General features: G+C 42.8%; 1 protein-coding gene across 1 annotated transcript in view; it reads left to right on the forward strand.

Annotated features, from left to right (window-relative positions):
- Window positions 1-23466, forward strand: part of DNAH11 (dynein axonemal heavy chain 11) — a 299093-nt gene that overhangs the window by 25280 nt on the left and 250347 nt on the right. Inside the window, exons 6-8 of the mRNA XM_050938580.1 lie at window positions 10155-10366; window positions 15147-15380; window positions 18606-18773. Of these exons, the coding sequence (XP_050794537.1) occupies window positions 10155-10366; window positions 15147-15380; window positions 18606-18773 (614 nt within the window). The remainder of the gene's footprint in view (window positions 1-10154; window positions 10367-15146; window positions 15381-18605; window positions 18774-23466) is intronic.

The following is a 23466-nucleotide window of genomic DNA, read 5'->3' on the forward strand; positions in this document are numbered from 1 at the left end:
CCTGATTGCATATTTCCGGTTCCAAATGTGGTGTGTGGTTGACTGGTTAGTTCATAACTCTGAGGTTCTACTGTAGCTTGAGAGTCAGTCCAATATGCTGCACAGTTTTGTGGGCAAAGTTTTTTGTGCCATCAGATTGATAAGGACTGCACTGACTTCAGTGGCATGCCATGACATTTTTAGTAAGGCATGCAAGTCTACACTTTCATGCAAGGTGTGACTTCACATGTTCGTTGGCATCCTCCATGTGCATTCAAGAAGCAGATGGAATTGTCCTGTGGGCATAGAAGGTCGGGAAGTCATATTCAGGGCTTTCATATTCTTCTGGGGCATCTAATGCATGTGTTGCATACTTAGATAGCATGCCGCTGACCAACTTCCTTTCCAGGCTCAAATGCATTTTTTGTATCTTTTTAATTAGAAAGAGTAGCTGATCTCGGGTGCATTGTCCGCTCCTAAATCCGGCCTGAACATGAGGCTGCTGAGGTTCAGCTAGATCATTAATCCACATCAAGATTTAGTCTTTTAATCAAATAATCCATAACACACAGCAGAAAAATTGATCGATAATTCTTTGGATCTGTCAATGGTTTCCCTTGCTTTGGAACAGCTATGACCTTTGCTATGTGCCAAGCTTTTGGGATGCTACAGTTCTGGGTACAATTCAGAAATCGAAGCAGCTGGCTACTTCTTTGCATTATTGTCCCTATGGGTTCTCCGTGTCAGGATATGTGTACACCTGTGAACTCTCAATAAGAGTGTTTTTCTGCTAGTGGTGTCTGCAGGTACGCACCTGTGCCATATGCCTCTTTGTGCTCCAGTATGAGGGCATATAGGCAGAAACAGACCCACACCACTCCAGTACCTCCTCAACCACTGATGACTTGAAATGGAGTTCTGATCCACAAAGCCCTGCTCAAACTGAAACAAGAGAAAGCAGTGATAATTATCATAGCATCGGCATGGCTGGGACAGATGGTGTTCCCTACCCTGATCCATCCGGTGACATGTCTGCCTCTGCATGTCCTCTAATGACTGACCTAGGAGTTAGACTCCATAATGCTTCCAAATATATCATCTCGGCACCTCAAGGTCTGGCTCCTCGATGGTTCTTGGGCCTAGAGCAGACATGTTCTCCCAAAGTTCAGCTGGTTCTTTTAAATAACAGGAAACCTACCAAATATAGGATTTGCCTGCAGAAGTGCAAGCAGTTAAAACACACTATATCTCCTACTAATTTTTCCCCTGGCATCTATCCTCGACTACCTGCTAAACCTGAAATCTATGGGACTGTCCCTGAACTCTGTCAAGGTTTATTTAGAAGCCATCATGGCATTCCATTCACCAGTTGAAGTTTTTTGGTCTTCACACATCCTATGGCAGCAAGATTCCTTAAGGGCCTCCTTAACCTGTTCCCTTCAGGGTGGGGCACTATCATATCCTAGGATCTCAATTTAGTTCTTAACAGGCTTTAAGAGAATCTCCCTTCAAGCCGGATCGCTACTCTATCTGTCCGTCAAGACATTTGTTCCTTGTGGCAATCACATTGGTCAGAAGTGTAGGGGAACTGAGAGTCCTCAGGGCTGATCCACCGTATATGGTGTTGTATCTGGACAAAGTTGCATTGTATCCCCATGCTCACTTCCTCGCTAAAGTCTCATCAGAGTTCCACATCAATCAGGACATTCAACTGCCATTATTTTATCCCAAGCCCTATTTGTGCAGAGAAGAGACCAGTCTGTACTCAGGTTGTAAGACAAGACATGGCTTTCTACCTTCACCATACTCAGCCTTTGTTTGGAGGATGAGGGGTCACTCGGTGTTCTGTCAGAGACTATCTCACTGCATATTGGGGTGTATTTTGGCATGCCTCAGGTCCTCTGGAATGCACCCCTCCTCCTAGAGTCACTACTCATTCCACAAAGGCTCATTCTAAATATGTTGCCCTCCTTAGGAAGGTACCCACCAATGACGTTTTCAAGGCACCCGCCTGGTCCTCCATTCATACATTTTCACAGAATTATGCCTTACTCCGTGCCTCCAGGGTGGATACAGTCTCTTGTCCCCTAGCGTCCCTCCTCTATTTGGGTTACATTGATGACATCTTCATCATATGGACCCATGGGAAGGAGGCCCTTGAAGAATTCCACATGGATTTCAACAATTTCCACCCCACCATCAACCTCAGCCTGGACCAGTCCACACCAGAGATCCTCTTCCTGGACACTACAGTGCAAATAAGCGATAGCCACATAAAAACCACCCTATACTGGAAACCCACTGACCGTTATACTTGCCTATGTGCCTCTAGATACCATCCAGGACGCATCACACGATCCATTGTCTACAGCCAAGCCCTAAGATACAACCGAATTTGCTCCAATCCCTCAGACAGAGAAACACCTACAAGATTCAAGCATTCTTAAATCCACAATACCCCCCTGGGGAAGTGAGGAAATAGATTGACAGAGCGAGATGGGTACCCGGAAGTCACCTACTACAGGACAGGCCTAACAAGGAAAATAACAGAACACCACTGGCCATCACATACAGCCCCCAGCTAAAACCTCTCTACCACATCATCATCATCAATGATCTACAACCTATCCTGGAAAATGATCCCTCACTCTCACAGACTTTGGGAGGCAGGTTAGTCTTCGCTTACAGACAACTCCCCAACCTGAAGCAAATACTCACCAGCAACTACTCCCACACCACAGAAACACTAACCCAGGAACCATTCCCTGTAACAAACCCCATTGCCTACCCTATCCCCGTATCTACTCTAGCGACACCATCAGAGGATCCAACCACATGAGCCACACCGTCAAACACTCATTCATCTTCACATCTACTAATGTGATATATGCCATCATGTGCCAGCAATGCCCCTCTGTCATGTACATTGGCCAAACCGGACAGTCTCTACGTAAAAGAATAAAATGGACACAAATCAGACATCAGGAATGGTAACATACAAAAGCCAGTAGGAGAACGCTTCAATCTACCTGGACATTCAATAACAGATTTAAAAGTAATCATCCTTCAACAAAGAAGCTTCAAAAACAGACTTCAAAGAGAAACTGCAGAGCTACAATTCATTTGCAAATTTAACATCATTAATTTGAGCTTGAATAGGGACTGGGAGTGGCTGGCTCACTACAAAAGCAGTTTTCCCGCTCTTGGTATTGACACCTCCTCATCAATTATTGGGAGTGAACCACATCTACCCTGACTGAATTGGCCTTGTCAACACTGGTTCTCCACTTGTAAGGTAACTCCCTACTCGTCATGAGTCAGTATATTTATGCCTGCATCTGTAATTTTTCACTCCATGCATCTGAAGAAGTGGAGTTTTTTACCCACAAAAGCTTATGCCCAAATAAATCTGTTTAGTCTTTAAGATGCCACCAGACTTCTAGTTTGTTTTTGTGGATACAGACTAACATGGCTACCCCTCTGATACTAGGCAGTCTTTGAAACTGTTCTAAACTCTGTAGTGGATCCACTTCCTCGGCACCCTTCTCCACATAGAATCATAGAATATCAGGGTTGGAAGGGACCTCAGGAGGTCATCTAGTCCAACCCCCTGCTCAAAGTAGGACCAATCCCCAACTAAATCATCCCAGCCAGGGCTTCATCAAGCCTGACCTTAAAAACCTCTAAGGAAGGAGATTCCACTACCTCCCTAGGTAACCCATTCCAGTGCTTCACCACCCTCCTAGTGAAAAAGTTTTTCCTAATATCCAACCTAAACCTCCCGCACTGTAACTTGAGACCACCACATTAAGGAACTGCTTGATAATCTGCTCATGTGGAGCACCCATTGGAGCAATAACTCAAAGGACTGGTTACTTAACTTGCATTGTAACTGAAGTTCCTCAAGATGTTTTGTCCCTATGGGTGCTCCACTATTTGCTTTCCTTTCCCCTTTGCTTTGAAGTTTTACCATGTTCTGAGTTTGAGAAGGAACAGGAGTGGTGTGGGTCTGCTCCTCACTATATGCCCTCATATTGGAGCACAAGCAGGCATATGGAGCAGGCATGGACCCACGGGCATGATTAGCAGAAAAAATCTCAGCTTGAGTGTGCACAGGAGTGTTCATGTCCTCATGTGGAGCACCCATAACGACAGAACATCCTGAAGAACTCCAATTACTGTACAATGTGTGACAGGGTCAGGCCAGATGGCTACAGAAGAGTGCTGGAAGGAAGGTATATTAGCGTCAGGATAAGCAAGTCCCTCTTCCCCTAGTAACTGAGCAGGGGTTACTCCAGGTTAATTAGGACACCTGGAGCCAATTAAAAACTTACTGTAATGGGTTAAAAGCCTTACCCCGCCCCCAACACCCAGCCAGTCAGTGTGGGTGATAGGAGTTGTGAGAGTGGAGGCAAGCTGTAGGAGAGCTGAGCAGTTCAGAAGCTGACAAGGATCGGGGAGAACCCACAGTTATAGAGATTCAGGAGAAATCCTACCTTAAACAGGAGCTAAGGACCCTTCCAGGTTCAAAGGTGTGAAGAAAAGGACCCTGCCAGAAGGGGATAGCCTGAGCCGTGCATTTGGTATGGTGCTGCCACACCCGGAAGGGCTTCACCAAAGACTAGGGGCTCTCCCTCCACCGGCAGGAGGATCAGGAGGAACCTTGCCCAAGCAGACTGGGGACAATAAGCCAAGAGGTATAGGGAAGTAACCCAGGGAAGCTAGCAGCTTTCCCGGGAACCGGCAGGGTGAGGCTGCTACTTGTAGGGTCCCTGGGTTGGGGCCTGGAGTAGAGGGCAGGACCAGCCTCCCCCCACCCCCTTTTTCCACTCACTGGATGTCCATTGAGGAGGCCAGAAGCCCTAGTGAAGCAATGAGGGTCTAGCAGGCCCAGAAATGGGAAGGCTGCTTGGAGACAGAATTTCCTCGCCCACTATAAACAGAAGGTGGAAATGCTGAGAGTCCAGACGCTATCCTGACCCACCACTAAAAGGGAAGCACGGGACCCACCGAGGTGGAGAAGAAGCCCTGCTGCAAATGTAAGTAACCTCTCCTTTTAGTGATTGGTCCAAAATGAGCGACAGTTTTTCTATGTATATTATATGACCAGGAGCCTTGTTAGGCTGCAATTGATGTATTAGTCAAGCTCTTGATCAGTGAAAGGAATCATCAGACTCATGTCTACATCCTGAGTCTCTATCTCTCACCAATCACCATGTTAACTGTATGGCTGAAAGCTTCGTCTCAATTTGGAGCACTGCCATTGGCCACCAGCTGAGATGCGATGAAGTTTGCTTTGATTTGGTATTTCCTCTTGCCCAGACTAAAATCTCAGCTCAGCCTTTTAAGAGTTTGCCAGACTTTGACTAAAATGTGAGAAATTCAATTTATAAATAATTTCTTTCCGTCGTTCTTGCCTGGTTTGATCTAGAAGGTGAAAAAGTCTCTATTTTTATCAAATACTTCCTGTTCATTCTTGGCAGATTTAAATTCCTGATAGGAGTCTGGTTGCATCAGATGACCAGCCAGGAATGAATTGTTGATGAAATTCCAGAGATATAAATTTCTTTGTAGCATCCAGAATTTTATCACAGAATGCTTGATAGATGGCACTGATGTTGTCTGACACATCTGATTCTGAGTCTTTACCCACAAAAGATTCAAACTCAGATTGGAACAGATTCCACCTTGCTTTTCAGAAATTCCACCAAAATTTTGGAGTTTGCTTGTAGTTGGAATTTGCATGCCCATTTGCATGCCCATGGCTAGTGCTGGGATCAGGAAACATATCAAGCACTTCATGCTCTGTGTTCAGTTGTAGAAAAGGTGAGGTCAGGAGAAGAATCTGAGGTCAATCTCTAGCTTTGGAAAGTGGGTGGCTGCTTAGGATTGTATAGAAGATGCAGGTCAACTATTGATGTCCACTCCTCTAGCCTTACTCTGTCCGCATCATCAAAGTATCCCGAGAGGGGATGATGTGAGTTAAAATCACCACATTAGACTGAAGGTCTTGAGAAGAAGCGCAAGACAGAAGTTGGCCTATTGGCAAATGGGGGTTTGTAGATGTTGACAAGATGTTGTTGGTGAAAGACAGTGTGGACAAATAATTGATGAACAAGCAAACAGTAAGCGCTGGAAATAGTATTTTGAAGAGCTATCCAGTGTACCAAACACTGTAGATGAAATGATCCTGGAGAAGCTTCTTAGCACAAATGAGGGAGAGCAGATGCCGTAATTTTTAGAAAAAGTAAATATCTTGATAGAAAGTTTGAAAAAGAAATACACGCCAGACAAAATCACAGAGCTGAGGTAAGCAGGCGAGGAAAACATATAAAGGTAATGAAGGAGCTATTTAACAAGATTTACAAATGAGCAAGTATTGAGTGAAGGCAAGAAAGTGATCATACTGATCTATGAAAAAGGAGAGAAGAGTGAGTGCAAGAACTCAGATGAATCAGCTTATTATGTGCGTTGGTAAAAGCATTCACCAACACTTTGCAGAGGCGAATGAAGAGGTATGTGGAAACAGCACTTGCACAGGAGCAGGCCAGATTTAGACTAGGATGAAGTAATATAGATCAGTTATTTGTGATCAGGCAGATACCGGAGAAGTTTATAGAACATTATCAAATAGGTTACAACAATTTTATAGACTTCAATCAGGCTTTTGATAGCATTTCACAGAAAGGGATATGGCAAGTTATGAGAATGTATGGCATGCCTAACAAATGAATCAAGTGGATAGAAAACATCTACAGCAGGTCAATGAGTGTGGTAAGAGTAGGTGGTAAGCTGATGGAATGGTTCAAGATGACTGTAGGAGTGAGACACGGATGGACCCTGATGCCAAATTTGTTCAACTTGGTACTAGAAGCAATAACACCTGTATCACTGAGAGATGAAATGGGAGGAATCATGTTATGTGGTAGGACCCCACAAAACCTTAGATTTGCAGACAATATTGACCTGACTGCATTGGCCAAGGAGGGTTTACAGACACACAACTGTCAACTGGGAGAGCAGAAAATTTGGATTGAAGATCAGCATGGAGAAGACAAAAATTATGGCAAATGGAAGACATGAGAAGAGGTAAAGATCAAACTCAGAGACAAAGAACTAGAACAAAGTAGAAAAATTTGTGTACCTTGAAGTATCTAAGAATGGGAATTGTGAAGATGACATAAGAATTGGACCAGATACTACTGCATTCAGAAGACTTCAAGATCTGGAAGGCTAAAGACATTCTTATAAAAACAAAAATCAGCATTTATGAGATAACTGTCATGCTGATACTGCTGTACGGGGAGGAATGCTGGAGTATGAGGAAGGCCTATGAATGAAAAGTTTTGACTGCAGACTTGAACTTACTGAGGGGAATACTGAGAGTTTGAAGACCGCAGGAGATAAAAAATGAAGAGAGATAAGAAAGTAGCCAGGGCAAGAAATAACACTGTTACAGAAGATTCAAGAAAGACTGCTGTGATGGTTTGGATATATCAAGAAAGCACCTGGAAAGGATACCATACATGGCGATACATACCAGCGTGCAAGGAATTGGAAATAGAGGAAGATCAAGGATGTGTTGGATAGATGACACAGTTGAGAATGACAGAACAACAAGGTTTAAAGAAGAACAAAGCTGTGTAGCTTGTGCCAGATAGAAAGTGGTCGACAGACTTCAGTTGGCCCTGTCATCGCTGTTGAGCTGACAGATGCAAATCAAAGAAGAAGAATAAAAGAGTAGGTCCTTCATTTTTATAGCCTGACTTTCTATGACATCATTTGTACCTGATGAGACAGGAGTTGATGGAATATCTTCTCTGATTTAGGATGCCATCCTGTATTGCCTATGATGAAGCTGAGACACAGCAGCAAAGCTAGGACTTGATAGTTGAATGTCAATGGTAGAGTGTGTTCCCTGAAGCAAGGTAATGTGCTTCAAGCTCTAGGGCTGACTGAAGGAGGATGTCCCTCTTGGCTGCTGAGATTCCTTCAGTGTTGAGGTGCAGCATCCTGAGCGAATGTTTGTGACTCTGGCCTGGAAGAGGACCCCATTGGAGGACCACTCCTTTGGGCTGTATTTGTCTTTGTGTTTCACTTTTTTACAAGAACTTGAGCTCCAATTTTGCATTTTTATCTAATTTAGCTTCCCTTTTCGCTACTAACATGGAGATGTTGTGTGATGGTGGTAGGTTTGTTCCTCTTTGCTTTTTATGACTCTAACAATAGCACTTACATAGGCTCCAGTTCCATTGGTGTTCTGGGGCTGGAGCACCCATGGGGAAAAAATCGCAAGTGCTAAGCAGCCACTGGCAGCCCCCTATCAGCCTCTCCTTCCTTCCCCAGTGCCTCCTGTGCAGGAGGCTCTGGGGGAAATAGGAAGGAGCAAGGACATGGTGTGCTCAGGGTGGTGGTGGAATGGGGTGGGAAGAGGCGGTGGGTACTTAGGTGGGGTGGGGGCAGAGCCTGGGACAGAGCCAGGGGTCGAGCACCTCCTGGCACATTGGAAAGTTGGTGCCTGTGGCACTTACCCAGAACTGAGTTCTGTCACATGCAGTTCTTACCTTTGGGTGTCTGTGACCAGTGGAGAATATAGTATGACAGCCTTCCTACAGTATTTATTTTAACAGTTGGAACAAAGTGTCAGAGAAAAACTATTTTAAAATAACCAGCAGATGACATGCACGTCTATCTTACCTGAAGTCTTTTGAGCCCCTGATGGTAACTTAGGCAGGCCTAACCTCTTCAGAAACCTGAGCGGTATGTAGGGTATATATACTCTTCCAGTTGAAGGTGTAAATTCCAGCTTGAGGAGATGTATCCCCACTCGCGTTGTTGAGCTAGCGCAGTGAAAATAGAGTGTAGCTGTGCTGGCATGCGTGATGGGAGGGACTAGCTGCCCTGAGAACATTATAGCATCTTGGATGGGTATGTATTTGGGGCAGCTGTTTTGTGAACTGGCTCTATCAGAGCTAGTGTGGGTATGTCTCCTCACGCTGGAATTTACACTTCATGCTTAAAGTGTCAACATGGCATCCTTAGGCTGGCTCCCCCGTACACTTCCCCCATCTCTTAAGAGTCCCTTTTCTAAACTGCTGTAGTCCTTTTGGCCTTCAGTGTGTGCAGGCCTTTTCCTATCATGGCATTGCCTCAAAACATCCTTCAAACATTTGGATGAAGTGGCTTACCTTCCTCACAGCCCCTTGTTACATTAACCCAATATATTCATACACCATCCCAATAACTAGGTCAACATTCAGTATTCATACATTATTACAGAGCAGCTCCTACTCCATCACATAGTGTGTCACACAATGGGCTCTACTCTGGTGAAAATATCCTCAGCAGTTGTTATCCCATTGAGGATTTACAGACCTCTGGAGTACAAGGTCACAAAGGCCTTTTCCTATGTTAAAGGACTGCTTATGGGACTGCCAAAGCTTGCTCCCTTTTCAAAGATAGTCACAGATCCTGCCAGTTGGGCTCATGGGAATGATGTTGCCGTGGCATGTTGTGTCCCTTGATACCTCAATGCAAAGGGAATAGGAAGCGAGACTTCTTTCTTAACTGTCTGACTCTGCTGATAGAGACAGGAACACACAAACACACTGCTCTTTGCCAGTGAGCATGGTTTGGAAACATGCTGCTTCTCCAGCAAACACAGCTTTTTAAAAAGACTACAGGCCTCTGACTTGTCCCTCATGCTGGAATTGCACATACCTATTACTTTAAATGTAGGTCTGCAGTAACTTCTGCATCACTCCAAGCTGGTTGGCTGAGGCGGGGGAACAAACAGACAGAAAAGAGAGAGTTATGATACACAGATCCCTAACTCCCAGCAGTAGAACTGGTGAACAGGGAGTTGTCTGAGCCTTGTGCTGCGTGGTCGAGCTTCTGGGCCTTCACCACAATACTGTCTCATGCCCCAGAAACCTACATATATTTCTCCCTGGGTAAGGACTGTTGTCATTTTATATCTATGGGGAAAAAAATAAAATTGATTAAATTCACAAAGTTACACTCTCTGCCATTGACACTGATAAGCCTTCTAATTTTTACAGTTATTGCACTGAAAATATTTTCCTTTTTAGACTAGAATAATTTTTCATTCCTCAGTGTAAACAAGCTGATTTAGAAACAATCATATCTGAGGTTTTATCATTTTCTTTTTACAGCACTTATGGAAGCGCAAGATATTGAACTGTACCTGAGACCACTGAGAAGACACATTCAGTTTCTTCAGGAGACAGAATTCCCCAAGATCCGTTCTTTAATTCCCCCTTTGTTTCACACCATCTGCCTGATCTGGAGTCACTCCCAGTTTTACAGTGTGCCTGCACGAATAATAGTTCTATTGCAAGAGTTCTGCAATCTGTTCATTGACCAGGTAGCTCACAATATAAATCATAAACTATATGTACCTAGTAAATAAGGGCCAGCTAATAAATGGTATGGTAATAACAAAAAAATATGAATTTAGCCTGTGTTAGTTTTTCTAATAAATAGCACAATTAGAAGATTAATCATGTTTCTGCAGAAATCTCAAATTACCATTTCACTACTAAGCCTGCAGCACGGCTAAATAATTAGAACTATCCGTGCTGCCATTTCGCAAGTTCTTTGTTAAAAAATGCAATAATCTCTTTGCATAAAGAAGAAAAAGTATTCTTCAAAAATCATGCAGTGCTCGGCAAGTTATTTCTTCTGTTGCCAGGCAGATCCAATCTCTCTTTTCTTAGCAGGTATAATGAAAACTATTTGCTTTAGCAAATTGCAAACTTGTGATAAGAGCTATTCAAATCAAGAAAATATGGAATTGGCAAGCAAATTGTCAGTGAGTGACTTTGAAATGCTGCATTTTATATACTCCCACAATCAATAAACTCTCCCTATTTAGCAGGGAAAGTCCCAATAATGTAACACATACTGAGCCTTTCCCACTTTTTCCTTCCAAACATCTCTCCTAGCCCAATGTATCTTAGTAGCGCTAAGACGTGTTCATAGTGGTAGCATTTAAATGTAGCCATTTCTTGAGGTCCAGTATGGCGGACACTGTTCTTCTGGCCAAGCAAATATAGGACTCCTTTCAAAAACAGTCAATAGCATTTGTTAATTGGCCAAAAAAGTCACCTTTGAGAAGCACAAGAGAAACTGACACTCCCTAGCCTACTTCAGAGCATGTGTGCACAGCTGCCACAGCATTCAAATCTCCTGCTGGCCAGGGAATGAAAAATGAAGGAACTGATTCTCCTTTCACACTAGACATTTACTCCTGATTTATGCCATAAAGACAGAGACTTGTCAGAGTTATTGCTGAACAGGGAGCAGGACCACTAGGAGACAGCTCTGGGAGGACCAAATGTACTGTTGCTGCTGTTATATTTGCATTTCATGTTTACAGTGGAATTGCAGTGATGCTTAGCTTTTCTCAGAAAAAAATGGTGTGAGCACCTGTGCCCCAGAAGAAAATATAGTTATTTTTGTGAATGCAAGATGTGGTACCAGCGTGACAGAGGGTAACAACAGTGGTAGCTGTGCCAGTATACAACTGAGCCTTCCGTGTCTATTTTTATTTATAGATTAAGTTTTCAGTGGCTTGTCCCCATTTTGCCATGCTTTCATTTTTCCATGTCATCTCCTTCCATGCTACTATGTTTATGCTGGATTCTGGAAGGTTGAGTTACAAAGTTTAAATATTAATCTTTCCATTGAAGCTTTCCTGAGTGCTCTAGATTTCCTGTAGTGACTGTTACTACATTCTTCCTTTTTTTTATTTTGTATTTGCAGAGTAATTAATCTAGTCTTACTATTGCTACCAACATGGTTTTTTAAATAAAAAAAAAAATGCTAAAAGCAGAGGCCACAGAAACCACAGTATCTATGAATGCTCCAAACACAGAAGACAGATCCTATTTAAAAAGGGAAACTGTTAGTAGACTAGTGTTAATGATGTACGTGTGATTCTGTTTTACTTCTTAATTCTGATTTCTAACAAAATGGGCAGCTACACTTTGAACCAGTTAGAAGTGATGCTGACTGACTTGAAAGGAAACCTCAAAGAATATATGGCCACTTCTGCGTTGGCTGCAAAGTTAGGCTTGGAGAGTGTTGAAGTTAAATAATGAAAAATAACTAGGGGTGGGAGTATAATGCTTTATCTGTTTATATGAGAGGAGTGGTGAGAGAGTGAGGAAAAATAAAAGCAAGATGGCAGCAGAGCTGGAATTTTCCCAGTCTGTTGTGTAGGTAACTTCTCATATGAAGTATATTAATTTAATACATCAGATCTAAGAACTGAATTTAACAACCATTAATTACAAGTTTGCATCAAATTTGAATAAGCCTGACCAGGCAAAAACAATAATGCTTTACTTTTCTATATAGACAGAGAATTTTCATCCAAGAGTGTTGGTTCATCTTTACAGATGTCAGCTGCATCATTTTCGCAACACCTCAGTTGTTGTTGTCATCCCCATTTTACTGTTGTGGAAACTGAGTGCCCAAAATGGTACTGAAACTTATGGGTCAGTGGTAGGTCTGTGGATCTGTGTAAGTATCGGATTGCTTTTTGAGAGTAGAATCCAGTCTGCTGTTTAACTGAGAGACCACTCTGTCTCCTGGTACTGTTCTACAGCAGTCTCATCTAGTTTTTATATTACAAGATTGAGTGTCCCGATATCAGGATTATTTCCAAACTCTGTCACTGACTCAATTTGTGATGTCGAGCTGCTTCATTGACCACTTTCTGCTTCAGTTTTAGTATCTGTAAAATAGAGATACTAATACTTGTATACCTCACAGGGAGTTGAGACTTAATTCATTAATGCTTGTGAAGCACTGAAATAATCTGATGGAAGGAGCTATTGAAGTACAAATTATTATTATTTATTAATGTTATTTTATTTATTTTAACAGTGTATTTGCTTACACAAAAGGTAGATATTTTTACCATGCACTGATTCTATATTACTCAAGTCAACTGAATGTCAAAATAGGCTTCTATCTCTGTATTTAAAATGTTTTTATCTAGTTATTTCATGCACTGCTTTAGCCATTAAAGGAGTCAGTAATAAGATATTTACTGTATTATTAATTAATTGTACCATACCAGTTTTAGTAGAGTAATGCTCATAATTAAATACTTTTTCAGGGGCTTTGAATGTAACCATGCACAGTTAAATAAAAGCAAATATATTTATTCTCTTGAGGTTATCTGCCTAGTGAGGTCTTGATTAAATTGGTTGTACTGAATGGTTCACCAGAGAAAAGTACTTAATATGAAAATAGACAATGAGGATAAATAGTTATATACAGGAATGCCATCGATAAGAGTTAAATTTAGCTATGCTTTGTTGAAAAAAAAAAGTTAAATTTGTGTTTTTTTGTTTTTTGTTTTTTTTTTTTAAAAGCCTAATCTCATATTTAATACTCAGACAAGACTCTGATTCATTTCAATGGGGAATTTTGACAATAACTTTAAATGTAATAGAGATCCCACTGGTAAAGGCTTAGTCCAGGTCACTATTGTAATGAGCAAAATAGATAAGCAATCTTTGCATTAGGCTACAATTAGAAAGCAATTTCCAAAGAGTTTTTTTGCTTTGCAATTTTTCCTGTTAAAGAAAAGTTCAACTGTAGGTAATTACATGATTTACTTTACTTATTTAAAAATCTCTATAGCTAGAGAACTACTATCTTGAAACCTCTGTAATTCTATCCAGAGTCTATATGCAAAGTTATTACAAAAACGATGTTAGAATGCTAAGGTTGCAAAGTCGAGCATTCAAAAGTTAGGAAATACTGTATCGGAATTAAGATTGCTTGTGCAACCTTTGTGTGTTTATGTTATGATATACCCTTTAATTACATGGTCATTAACTATTTTGTGCACAGTTGAAACTTTGGAATGGAAGAGTTCCAGGCTCAATTTAGTCTTCAGGGGAGTATTCTCTAGTGATTAGACCCTTCTGCTCCCCCCACGCCCAGCCTGTCCTTTCCTCTCTCTGCTCCTGTCCCCCCAGCCTATTCCTGTTCTCCCTTCTCTTATCCGTTTTCCTGACCCTGCTGCTCTGCTTCTAACCCCTCTGCATTTGAGTCAGGATACTTCCTCCTTCTCCAAAGGTGAAAGGTTGAGAGAATTTTGCTTCTACCCTATAACAAGGCTCTAGTGAGCATGTGCAAATGGCAATTTTCCAAGATTTAAAATTTGGTCAGATTTGGCTGCATGTTCAGTGAGAAAACAAAAGACAACTTAGTGACTTCCATTGCCAAATTTCTGATCCCTGCTATAAAGAACAGAAGTGTAGAGCATCTCAATGAATCACTTGTAAGAATTTTTTAACATGAACAAAACAATGTCTTTATTTCACATTTAGAATCGATAGACTCATTTTTGCAGAACTTGAATGAATGAATGAATAAACATTCAGTCTGATCCTGATATGGAAAGATTCACCTTGAACAATTAAAGTTTTTTGTAAAGTTATAAGTAGCAGGGTCTAATAATGGAAAGTGTTGGGCAACACTCGTTGGTGGTGCTGCCAGCTCCGCCTATAATAAAACAATTACTGTGACATAGGTATTTCTGGTTTTCATTTTGAATAGCTAAAGAGTCCATGAATGAGCCCTCTTTTTGAAAAGGTTCAGTAATGTACAAAATAAAGTCATACCAGCCTGAAGCTGGCAGTTCTAACAGTGTGTGTAATAAAGATTAGAGAGCTAAGATAGGAATTTATCAATACACAGAGAAATCTGTCTCTAACATTAAGTAATATTTTCCCCAAGTATTACTGATCTGTTTTTGTTTGTGTTTTTTTCCGCCACTATGAATGAACCACTGCACTGTCAGTGTGCACGAAGATAGCACACCAGGGCTGGCTTGATTCCATGGCTTACGTGACAAATTTGACATTTTGAGGACGTGATATGCTGCAGCAAATATTGATTATTTTTTAAATGTGTTTTTGTTTAAATCATCTTAAATGTAACTTGGGAAAATTGACAATCTAGAATTTTTAGGCCTAACAATTTTAAATTATTAGTATAATAATTAATTTAAATATTAGCCCTTGCATGGAGAGTAAGAAATGTCTTTTTGACTGAAGTCATGGCTAGCTTTGATAAGCAGTGACTTTTTTTGGTCTTCCTCTATCCTTTTTAAATTCTAGGCTAGATCATACCTCTCACCAGAAGATCTTTTGAAAGGAGAAATTGAAGAAACATTGGAACATGTGCAAATAGCTGTAAATACCTTAAGGAGCTTTAAGAATTTCTTCTTTAGCCACAGAGAAAAGTTGGCAAGTTACTTCACCAATAGCAAGGAATTTAAACCATGGGATTTCCAATCTAATATGGTGTTTGCCAGATTTGACTTATTTCTCAACCGCTTAGTGAAAATTGAGGTATTATTTACAATTTGCAATTTATATTTATCCATTTTCCAAGCAGTGTAGATTATCTGAGAATGCCTGCACCACATCTGAAGTGCAGGGGACATTGTCCAGGCTTGCTGGAGGAAGGTAGCAATGCCTTGAGTGGTGTGGTGTCGGAATTCAGAAACTGCAGCAAAAAGGTGGATGGGGGTCAGCTTGGCCACACTGACTCATCACCTGAGAATGTAGGGAAAAAAGTTTAAAAGGTGCAAGCCCAGGCATTGGAAGCCCTTTCTCTAGGCAGCAGACAAGGCAGTACCCATCCTTTCTCCCTCCTCTTGAGGTGACGAATATCAGGTTTGGTCAGGACCTGCTGTTGGCATTGCTCTAGTCACTTCTTTAGGGGGGCTCGGAAGGAATTTTTCTCTCACCACCAGATTGGCCTAGGTAGAGTGGATTTTTTTTCTGCCTTCCCCACAGTGGGAAGTGTGGGGCGGATGTCCAGTGCAAGTACTCCATTGGGAAGGCATCCAGTGACCAGATAAATGGCCTGGTAAAAGACTTAAAAAGGAGGTGCTGGTTAAAGGAACAGAACGTGGTGGGGGGGTTCAGGGCTCCTCCAAGCCCTCTTTCTTACACCCCACCTTAACCCTCCTACAAGTGGGGTGGTGGGTTAATGGTAAAGTCCAAGCCCTGGGTTGTCTGGGGGACCTTGATGGAAAAGGAAGGGGGCTGGTGGAAGTCCTGGGTAGTTATTTGAATGAAGATGAAGTTGCCTGCTGCACTGTACACTTCTATCTGCCAGGTAGTCCCAGACATCTCTAGTAATAAAGTTGTGGCCTCATTAATCCATGTCAAGTGTCTCCTGTCCTCCTTTCGGTACAGCCGGACAAACAAGTTTTCTTTTCTTCCTGAAAAGAGTTGGAAGATTGTGTGATGGGTTCAGTCATAGAGATCCCCCTCCCCCCCTTGGGACTGTCACCTCATCTGCTGAAACTACCTCTGAGCCTGGAAGGGAATAGGGACAGAAAAGTAAGCAGAATAGGTCAGAGTGAAGCTCAGAAGAAGCTGGAACTGTACAGGTTGCAAATTGCAAGAAGGAAAGAGAGGTGCACAAAGACATGTATCCTGCAGGTGGAAGTTTGGGTCCTGGTAACTGCTGCGGTGGGAACAGACCCAAAGGACTCTGTAGCTGGAAGCAAGCTCAACCTGAATGAAAGCAGGGGGAGGGGGATTTTTCTGGCCATTGAAGGGTCTGTCATAGCTGGTAGCTGTGAGCCCACAACTGGATCAGGGTCACATTCCCTTTTGGGGGACACAGGTGTGTCAGCCTCAGAGGGCAGCGAAAGAGGAAAGTCCAGATGGCCGGTAAGGTGGAACAGGAGAGTCTGGCCACCTGTTGTAGGGAGGCTTCCCCAGGAGGAGGATGAAGGATCTGCATCTGAAATGCTAGACCCCTCACCTGTGGATCAGATTTTAAGGGAAGACTCGGAATCAGATCTCCTGGAGGGGAGAGTCCTCCTAGCTGACCTTTTGGGAATAGAGAGTGGGGTGTCCAAGGGGATTTTACCAATCCAAAGCACTCCATTAAAAGATGTTGTTCCTGCTATGCTTGTAAGAAATAAAACTCTCTTCAAGGCAGGAGGAAGAAAAACTTCGCATTTGGGAAGCATCACAAGCGGGTGGGGCCCAACACAAAGAGATTCCAGAGGGAGGGGCCAAGCATAGGCGTGGTTATAGTGCACCTTTTGCTTGCCAAAACCTCAAACACATGCCTGAATTAAGAGCCTTCTCCAAAAAGGCAGGAGAATCTGTGTTTGAGCACCTACCATGGTACACAAAGGGATTGGAAAAATGTAGTAGACACTAGGCAAGCCAGGCTGTGACCAAAGTCTGTCATAAGTTGGCTGTTAATCTTGTGTCTTTTGCTACTTCATCTATTGGTCAAGACAAAGAAGTTGATGCTAATGGTAAATGCTTTAAAAATGTGTAACATACCTGATTTGTGGAAAAAACTTTTGTACATGCTAGGAATGGTGACAAAACAGTCCCATGAGCATGTTGATTTTCAGCTTATACCTGTAGATAGGCTGGAAGCTTGGCACAGCAGCAAAAGCATAACAGGCTTATGCTGCTGTGTAGAAGAGGAAACTGAGGCACACCGCCTCATGGCATTGGTGGCTAAATGCCAAGTCACCTGTACTTTAACAGATACTGCTATCTGTATTCTGTTAGCAATACTACACCCCAACATGATTTCAGGCACCTGGGGACCCCAAACCTTGCTAGACACCTATGAATGACATCGTAGGGTTTAATGGTACTGCGAGTGTGTGTAACCAGAGACAAACAGGGATTTTACATGTACTGCCTCTGCCATGGACAGTTCCAAGACTCTGGCAGTAAGTTCAGGAGGAGGGTGTGACTTTGCACTCCATATGTTTTATGGAAATATAAATGTGGATATGATGTAACTGGAATATGCTTCATGCAAAAGGTTTCTTGTAAGGTATCATTACAAAGTGTATGATTTACCGAATGTGTTCATCCTATTTGTTTGCATGCACTATTTCTATGTCTGGAGTCCAAAGCCATCAGAGAAAACGGGCTCAGAGGTAGTTTCAACTCATCAGTAACAGTCCCAAGGGGATCACTGTGACTGAACTCATCACAGTGTGCATTTCTAAATACATTATCAAACAGTTCCCTTTGTTCCTCTGGGATACAAGACGCTTATTTCCTTCATGTGACATCAGAAAACATTAGAAATTAAATTTAATTTGGCACAGACTACAAAGAAGGTGACACTAGGTTCAACCTTACATTTTATTCAGAGAAGTATGTTTAACTTTCATGTTAACATTTTGTTGTGCATAATAACAAGAAATCAACACATTATACATGAAAGTGTTTGTTTATATTCCACTAATTCTTTCTACCTGGATGCTGATGAAATTAAAGCAAATTTTTACAGTTAGGTATTTAGATTGGATAATTTTTATTTGTTTCCACTTGGGTTATAATCCTGCGAGTGACTCTCTGTGTGGATGAACCCTGTGTCTTTATGGAGTCACTTGGAGAATCTGGACCTTCCTTTTTTACGTCCTGGTTACTCAAGCCGGTGCGGATTTTAACTCCATTTTTGTTTGTTATTTTGGTCAAAATGAGTCAAACAAGGCAAAAATGTCTCAAATATGATGGTTTACATTGTTTTGTGTTAAGACACATAGTTAATTATGTTTTTCAATTATTTAGGATATCTTTGTTGTCATGTTGGAATTTCAAAAGCTGGAAAAGCTGGAGTTTGGTGGAGTCAAGGGGAAAACTTTGAGTGAACAAATCTACAGGATGAATGAAGAATTTATAGAAAGCTGTAAAGTTTTCAAGGAGAAAACATACGATCCTTCAGATTACAATAACGTGGTAATTTTGCACTTTTCATATTGGTGTTTCTTAATTTTTTTCTTAATAGTAATGAAAAAATTTAATGGTTGTGAAAGTGAAAAATTTATTAGAGCCAGGCAGAGTATAGGTAGGCATTATACAGATTTCCCATGCAACTTCACTAATGCACCCAGGATCTGACCTCCATCACTTCTTGCTATTTATACTTGTCTTCTCAAGAACAGTTTTCCTGGTGTTTTTTCCTAGCTGAATTCTTCGGTGGCTTTATGAGGGGCACAAGTGTCAAAAAAAGCATCTATCAGGGTCTTTTGAGGATTTGAACATTGGTCTTCATGGGGGCTCCACCCACTGCCCATGAAGATGGGACACCCTGGGTCCAGTTCCCCTTCTCCAATGACTCTTGTTGAACAAAGGATAAAGAGACTGAGGCAACCCCCCCATCAGTATCTTCCATGGCTAAATGGTTAGCGCGCTCTTCTGAGTCACATGGGAGAGCCCTGTTCAAATCTTTTCCCCTCGCTCAGGTAGAGAGGGAAATTGAACCTGGTCTCCCACATCCCAGAGGAGTGCTCTAACCACTGGGCTAAAAGTGATAACGGAGGGAAGTAGTATCACCACTGCTGCCACTACAAGATTTTTAATGGGACCCAATCCAGTAGGTGGCCTCTGAACACACTTGCTAAATCAAGCCCTATTGGTGAGAGAGGCACTCCTTTGCCTGTCTTTCCCTGGTTCCTGGATTACCCTGGGGCTTAATAGGAGATGGGTATTGAGATGCCTAGAGTGAGGTAGCAGTGTACATGCCTAAAGGTAGAAACTTAGGTGCCCTGGGAACTTTTACCCTGAAAACTTACTCACTGAGTGAGCTTAGGCACCTGCGGGATTAAGGGGCAGCTGACTGGGGACTGTGTGGATCTCAGTAGTCTCTAAGTACCTTAGTGGATCAGAGCCTTTGTCAGTTTGTTAGACTGTGATTGCATGGTTCTACTCTGACAAAATGGCATTATGAGTTCCCATGTTTCTCTCTCCATAAAGCCAAATCAAGTGGGAAATCCTGGCCTTATTGAAGTCAATGGAAGTTTTACCAATGACTTCAATAGGGCCAGGATTTCACCACAAGTGTTATCAGTTTACAAGGTAAGAGGTTTTCTAACACCACCCCTGCAAACTCTACTTGCATTCTGAAAGTCAAAATAAGCCCTTTTTCTTTCTCTTGTGTCTTCACCAGTAATAAAAATTCTGCATGCTCAAATTATCAGGGCTGTCCTTAGGATTTATGGTACCCTAGGCGGGGTTATTAAGCTGGTGCCCCTGTGCCTGTCTTGCTCTTAGCAACACAAACATAAGCTTACACTATTGGAAAACTTGCCACATGCATGTTATTAAAACCAGTTTAACTTAATTAAGCACACTGCAGTGCTGATGGACTAGCACTAAAGAGGTAGCACTATAGAAAAAATTCTGATTTGACAGAATGATGCAAATATAATTTTTTTAATTTGTCAACATTTTATTGGAAATTTATATGAAGAGGTATTGGAACAAGGATTTGTTTTCAATTAAAAGCAATCTTTCTGGCTTTTTTGGCTGCAAAATCAGTAATAATGTCATCGTATGACAAAGTGATGTGTTGTTTGATTGCAAGAATAGCAAGACCAATCAAGTGTTCCTGACTCCTTATAGAGCGGGGATAGTTTCTAATGAGCTTTCATTTTGAGAAACTCCATTCTCCTGATGCTACTGTTACAGGAATTGTCAGTAGAATTCGAGTGGCAATGTACACATTAGGATATATGTCAACAAGTTTGCTGGTATGAGTGAACTGTACAATGTCCATCATCAATTTTGCATGTGGCAACATTGATGACGGTGTACTCAATTCTTCATACAGTTCGTGTCCATTTAAATCAAAATGATCGCCGTGCTTCAGGAGGCTCTCTAGGTCAGAGGTCCCCAACGCTGTGCCTGAGGGTGCCATGGCGCCAGCAGGGGCCTCTCAGTGCACCCATGTACTGGCCAGCGGATGAGCATCCATCGAAATGCCACCAAAATTCGGCAGCATTTCGGCAGCAATGCCTCTGGATGATGCCGCTTGCCACCGACAAGCAGCATCATCCAGAGGCATCACCGCCGAAATGCTGCCGAATTCGGCAGCATTTCGGCGGATGTTCGTCCACTGCCACAGTCCTTCATCTGGTGCCTGCCAGATGAAAAAGGTTGGGGATCACTGCTCTAGGTTCTTGCACTTTGTCATTAGTTGCTCTTGTTTTCCTATTTCATGGAATTTAGTCCCGCTCAGCCCACGGCCAGCTGAGTGAATGGAACCCCAGGCCGACAGCGAGTTGAGTGGCACAGCCGGGGTCTCAGCCACTGGCCTGCTCAGCCCGCTGCCAGCCTGGGGTTCCTTGGGTGTGCCCAGGGCAGCAGTGGGTGCTGAGTGGGGGCTGGTGGCCAGGACCCCGAGTGGCAATGGGACAGCAGCCGGAACCCCAGAGCAGTGGTGGGCTGAGCCACTCGGCCCACCGCTGCATGCCATCAAAAATCAGCTCGCGTGCCACCTTTGGCACATGTGCCATAGGTTGCCGACCCCTACTCTATACATTAGTAAGGAGATGAGCATATTACAGTAGTTGGAGGGCTCTATTTTGCAGTAACAGGGCTATAGGAAAGTCAGTCAACATTTTTTGTTTCTCTGATGAAAACTGGCCCACTCCCATCCCCATACCAGACTTGTCACAAATAATTGTCAACAACTTAATTTTCTGTTTTTGGCTAAGATATTGTTTTTTTTTTTAATATTGAAATTGAATTCAGGATTGTTAGCAAGCATTTTTGGCGAACAAATTTGTTTAAATGACAATCTAAATGGCAACGCAGTACTGCTTTCATGCTTGGCTCACCCCCCAGCCTCCTGGTCCAACAGCTGCAGTAGAGGAGGAGATAGGTGGAAAACTGCAGGACCCCAAAATCCACCTCTTGGGGTGCAGAGTGGCAACAGCAGCAGCAAACCCTCAGGTCCGATCATACACCAATGGGCACCACCGCCAGCCCAACAGACCATGGTCAAGTTAGTACAGCATCTGATCTCAGGGACAGGGCACCCATGGAGCAACAGCAGCTCATCCTGCCCTGTGCAGCTCCCCCCGGATGAGATGGATCGCTACCAGCCCGGGGGAGAAACGCGCTCCCCAACTAGGGTGACCAGATCCAGATGTCCTGATTTTTATAGGGCCAGTCCTGATATTTGGGGCTTTGTCTTATATAGATACCAATTACCCCCAGCTAGAGTGACCAGACAGCAAGTGTGAAAAATTGGGACCGGGGTGGGAGAGAATAGGAGCCTATATAAGAAAAAGACCCAAAAATCTGGACTGTCCCTATAAAATTGGGACATCTGGTCACCCTAAAGGTGAGTTCCTTCCCCCACCCCTTCCAGAGACCCCAGCAGCCTCCCTCAGACTATGCTGCATTCATATCTCTCTAGGACCCAGCTGCCCTGCTCTTACATGCTCCACTGCTTCCCGTCTGTCAAGGCTCCCAACAGAGCAGTGCCCCCAGACCCCATTGGTGCCCTAGTCGGCTGCCTATTCTGCTTATGGCCAGGACCGGCGCTACCATTTAGGCAGCCTAGGCAATCGCCTAGGGCGCCAGAATAATTGGTGGGCGCCGTTTTACCAGAAGGAGCGGCAGGTGGCTCTGGTGGAGCTGCCGCAGTGGTGCCTGCGGACGGTTGTCTGCTCGCGCGGCTCCGGTGGACCGCCCGCAGGCATGACTGCAGCAGCTCCACCAGAGCCACGGAGCACCAGACCGTCCGCAGGCACCACTGCGGCAGCTCCAGTGGAGCCGTGGGACCAGCGCGCAGGGCGGTGAAATTGCCGTCCACCTAGGGCGCTCAAACCCCTAGCGCCGGTCCTGCTTATGGCTAAGGTTATAATTTGCAGGGCCATCCTATCTACATTTGTGTAACTCCTCCATCTTCCGATTATGGCCATCATGACATCTGTTGCAATCCACTGCTGTCAGTGTGTTTGTACAGGTGCAAAAGATTGGAGTTTAGGGTTCCTTTATCCTCCTTGTGGGTGCTGCAGGACTTTCAGCTCGCTTGTTAATTATTTTTGTCACTAAAGTAAGCAGCTGGAACTCTAAATGCAGACAGGGAGCACATCTTTTGGGTAAGGAGATTCCCTTTTGACAGACACTGTTTAGAACAGAACAAAATATTAAGATTATGCAAATGAATTTCATATATTTTTATTAATAGAGAATGGAAGAAAATGAGGTACTATGAAGCATGGTGATTTTTGCAAATATCTGAAATATTTTAGTTTATTGTAAAAAAAAAAACAAACAAAAATCATGCAAGTGTAATTTGTAATGTATTAGGTTTTATTTCTCTAACTTTTTTTACTATATTAACATTCATAAGGCAAAATCCTGAACCTACTGAAATCAATGGACATTTTGCCATTGACTTCAGCAGGATCAGGATTTCATTTGCAATATGCATATTGTAAAATATACTGTTTGATAAGAATAATGAAACCATTCTTACTAAACTTCAACTTAAATCTGATCGGGCTAAAATTATGACAAAATATTAGGACCAGATTCTAGTCCCATTAAGGCTACTTTGCACTGCATGAAAGCCTTAAAGCCATTCTGGAAAAAAATGCTGGTTGTTATAACGCTTATTATACCTCTCTCCTAGCCC

Source organism: Gopherus flavomarginatus, chromosome 2, assembly GCF_025201925.1.
Source record: "Gopherus flavomarginatus isolate rGopFla2 chromosome 2, rGopFla2.mat.asm, whole genome shotgun sequence".
In the NCBI taxonomy this organism is placed as follows: domain Eukaryota; kingdom Metazoa; phylum Chordata; order Testudines; family Testudinidae; genus Gopherus; species Gopherus flavomarginatus.